General features: G+C 54.2%; 1 protein-coding gene across 6 annotated transcripts in view; it reads left to right on the top strand.

Annotated features, from left to right (window-relative positions):
* The first annotated feature begins 1,565 nt into the window (after positions 1-1,565).
* Positions 1,566-3,011, top strand: part of PWWP2A (PWWP domain containing 2A) — a 52,613-nt gene continuing 51,167 nt past the window's right edge. For 5 of the 6 annotated variants that reach the window (XM_037729076.1, XM_037729069.1, XM_037729071.1 and 2 more), the window contains exon 1: positions 1,566-2,222. In XM_037729076.1, coding sequence (XP_037585004.1) covers positions 1,639-2,222 — 584 coding nt within the window. In that variant the 5' untranslated portion in view covers positions 1,566-1,638. The remainder of the gene's footprint in view (positions 2,223-3,011) is intronic. The other variant, XM_037729073.1, reaches the window with a different exon arrangement.

The raw sequence follows: 3,011 nt of genomic DNA, 5'->3' as shown, positions 1-3,011 counted from the left end.
ACCATGCCCAGCTAATTTTTTTGTAGTTTTAGTAGAGACGGGGTTTCACCATGTTGACCAGGATGGTCTCGATCTCTTGACCTTGTGATCCACCCGCCTCGGCCTCCCAAAGTGCTGGGATCTCTTTCTGTATTTTTAAATGATATTCTGAAACTTCCCTGATTGGGATCTTCTACTGGCCTTTCCCCAAGAGCCACTTGGTTTGAAATAGGCAGAGCATATGGTGATATTTGTTTATTGCTATTTTCAGCCTTTTCCATGTAAAACTGAAATTCTGACTATGCAATTTACAAGCCGAGTAACCTTGGACACCCTCTTTGTGTCTCGAAATTTTAAGGATTGAGATGATATGCTATAGTGTTTGTACTAGTGCCTGGCACATGGTACTCAAAAAACACTAGCTGTAATTATTCTTTAGGATTTTATTTTTTCACACTCAGTGCTAGCAGCTTTTCTTCCCTCTCTCCTGTAGGCATTCACCCAGAGGAAAGGCTGACTCTGAGGTGCCACTGAGAGAAATAGGTACAGTAGATTCTTCCAGAGATAACAAACGGAGACTTGACGTGGGAGTAAGAGAAGTCGGGGTGTCAGAATACTGAAGAGAGAGAGCTTTGTTCTCGTGGCATAGAAGCCAGGAAAGTAAAAAGGCTTTAGCAGGCACCAGGTGCGTCCACTTTGCAGAGGATTTGGAGAGAACAAGCAGTGTTCACATATCAGTCTCAGGACTCATTTCTGGAACAATCATCAGTTTAATCCAGTGAGGATGGCTCTTCTCTTTCATGAGCATTTTCCTATTTTTGAAATATTAATAAGTAGGTGCTTTGTTCCTAGGAAGTGGAGAGAAGGCAAGGAAAATACTCCTCGTACTCATGGCAGCTGGAGTGGCCGCCACGAGCCAGCTGCCATTAGGTTATGGAGAACGTCTTGAACATTGTAAAACCCCAGCACCTAGTGCAGTGACTAGCATAGTAGGCACTCAGAAAGTGTCTGTAGGATTGTATTTCAAACTTTAGTTGTCTTTCCCAAAGAAGCCTGTCGTGCCCACACGCGGCCGCAAGAAGTCCGCGCCTAGAAATAACATTTATTCTAAGGATCTCTGCGCAGAGATTCCTGGGAAGCGGTTTCCCTTCCCGCATCCCCTTGTTACTCCTCCCCTCCGCCGCCTTTGAAAGAAGTGGCACGCTACTCGATTCCCTCCTTTCTCCCACCTCCGAAGACCAGGCTGATAATGGGCAGGAGCGTAGGCCAACCATAAAACTTTATTTCCTCCTCCAGCCAATAGCAAGAGGCGATGAGTAAATGGCTCCTCTTTTGTGACTTCCCCCGCCCCCTTTGATTCCGCCCCCTATTCCCCCACTCAGATTCCACACTTGACAACACATCTGGCCAATGAGAAGTTCCTAGTCTGCATGGGAAGGATGGACTGAGTAGATGATAGACGTCCGCCCCTAGCCAATGAAATATCAAAAGTGCGGGAGGGCTGTAGGATGGAACCAATGGCGAGGTGCCAAAAACGAGCATCAGGGAAAGGGCGGGACGAAAGTGTTCGCGGAGGGAGGGGAAGGCCCAGGGAACCAAGCAGCGCTGCCGCCGCCGCCGCTGCAGCCGGAGTTGGAGGAGGGAGAAGCCAGGAAGAAAATGGCCGCCGTGGCTGCAGAGGCGGCAGCGACTGCAGCGTCCCCCGGGGAGGGGGGCGCCGGCGAGGCCGAGCCGGAGATGGAGCCCATCCCCGGCAGTGAGGCCGGCACTGATCCCCTCCCGGTCACGGCCACTGAAGCGTCTGTGCCGGATGGCGAGGCCGACGGGCAGCAGTCCGCTCCTCAGGCCGACGAGCCGCCGCTCCCGCCGCCACCGCCGCCACCAGGGGAGCTCGCCCGCAGCCCGGAGGCAGCGGGGCCGGAGCTGGAGGCTGAGGAGAAACTGTCCATTCGGGTGGCGGAGTCGGCGGTAGCCGCGCCTCAGGGAGGGCCCGAACTTCCACCTTCTTCTGCACCGCCGCAGGAGCAGCCCCCGGCTCCTGAGGAGCGCGAGGAGCCGCCGCTGCCTCAGCCTGCAGCTCCGGCGCTCGTGCCGCCGGCGGGCGGGGACTCCACGGTGTCGCAACTGATCCCGGGCTCGGAGGTGCGGGTCACGCTGGACCACATCATTGAGGACGCGCTCGTCGTGTCGTTCCGCCTCGGGGAGAAGCTCTTCTCGGGGGTCCTCATGGACCTGTCCAAAAGGTACCGCGTCCGCCCCCAGCACGCTGCGGTCCGCCGGGTCCCCAGGGAGGGAGCGAACCCCGGGCGGCCCCCTTTCCCCGAGCCTTCGCTTCCCCGCTGCTCGGGGCCCCGCCGCTTGCACCGCCCTCTGGTCCTGCGCGGCGGGTGGAACGCGCTCCGAGTGGGGCAGTCGCGCGGGGCCGGGAGGGGGCGGTCCCGGCCCCAGGTGGGCGCCTGCGGGGCAGGTGTGCTACCAGGTGGGAGGGCGCGGGTGCAGATGGGCTCGCAGGTCTCACCCCTTACGCCCGGTGTTCTTCTGCGACTTGGCCTGGACTCACCCTCACTGGGGCGAGTGGGTTAATGCAAAATGCAGATGGATTTTTGCAGAGAACGGGATGCTGGGCGGGTGGGCATTGCTTGCGAGGAGGCATTGGTCTGTTTGTCCTAAAATTAACGTTTAACTGTAGCACGGTTGGAGAAAGGGGTGTGTACATTGGGGTTCCCAAAAGATTACCTGTCACTGCTTACATAGGGAAGAGCATTTGTTAAAATCAACCTTTTAACTGTAATTCTTAGGTTAGAAGTCATTCCCGTTAGGTTAACTGTTCAATAGAGAAACATATTTTGCTAATTTTAATGGTAGTTGTAAGGAAAGTTTAAAGACTGGAGATTTTTTTTTTTAAATCCTCTAATGTCAAGGTAGTGTAGCGTAAAAATGTTCAAATAACTTTTAACACTGGGGATACAGTTTATGTATTAAGGACAAGAAGGTTTAGTTCATCTACAAACTTGGCTTAACCAGCACATTTT

Source organism: Cebus imitator, unplaced genomic scaffold (genome assembly GCF_001604975.1).
Source record: "Cebus imitator isolate Cc_AM_T3 unplaced genomic scaffold, Cebus_imitator-1.0 Scaffold291, whole genome shotgun sequence".
In the NCBI taxonomy this organism is placed as follows: Eukaryota; Metazoa; Chordata; class Mammalia; order Primates; family Cebidae; genus Cebus; species Cebus imitator.
This window is presented reverse-complemented; position numbering and strand designations above follow the sequence as displayed.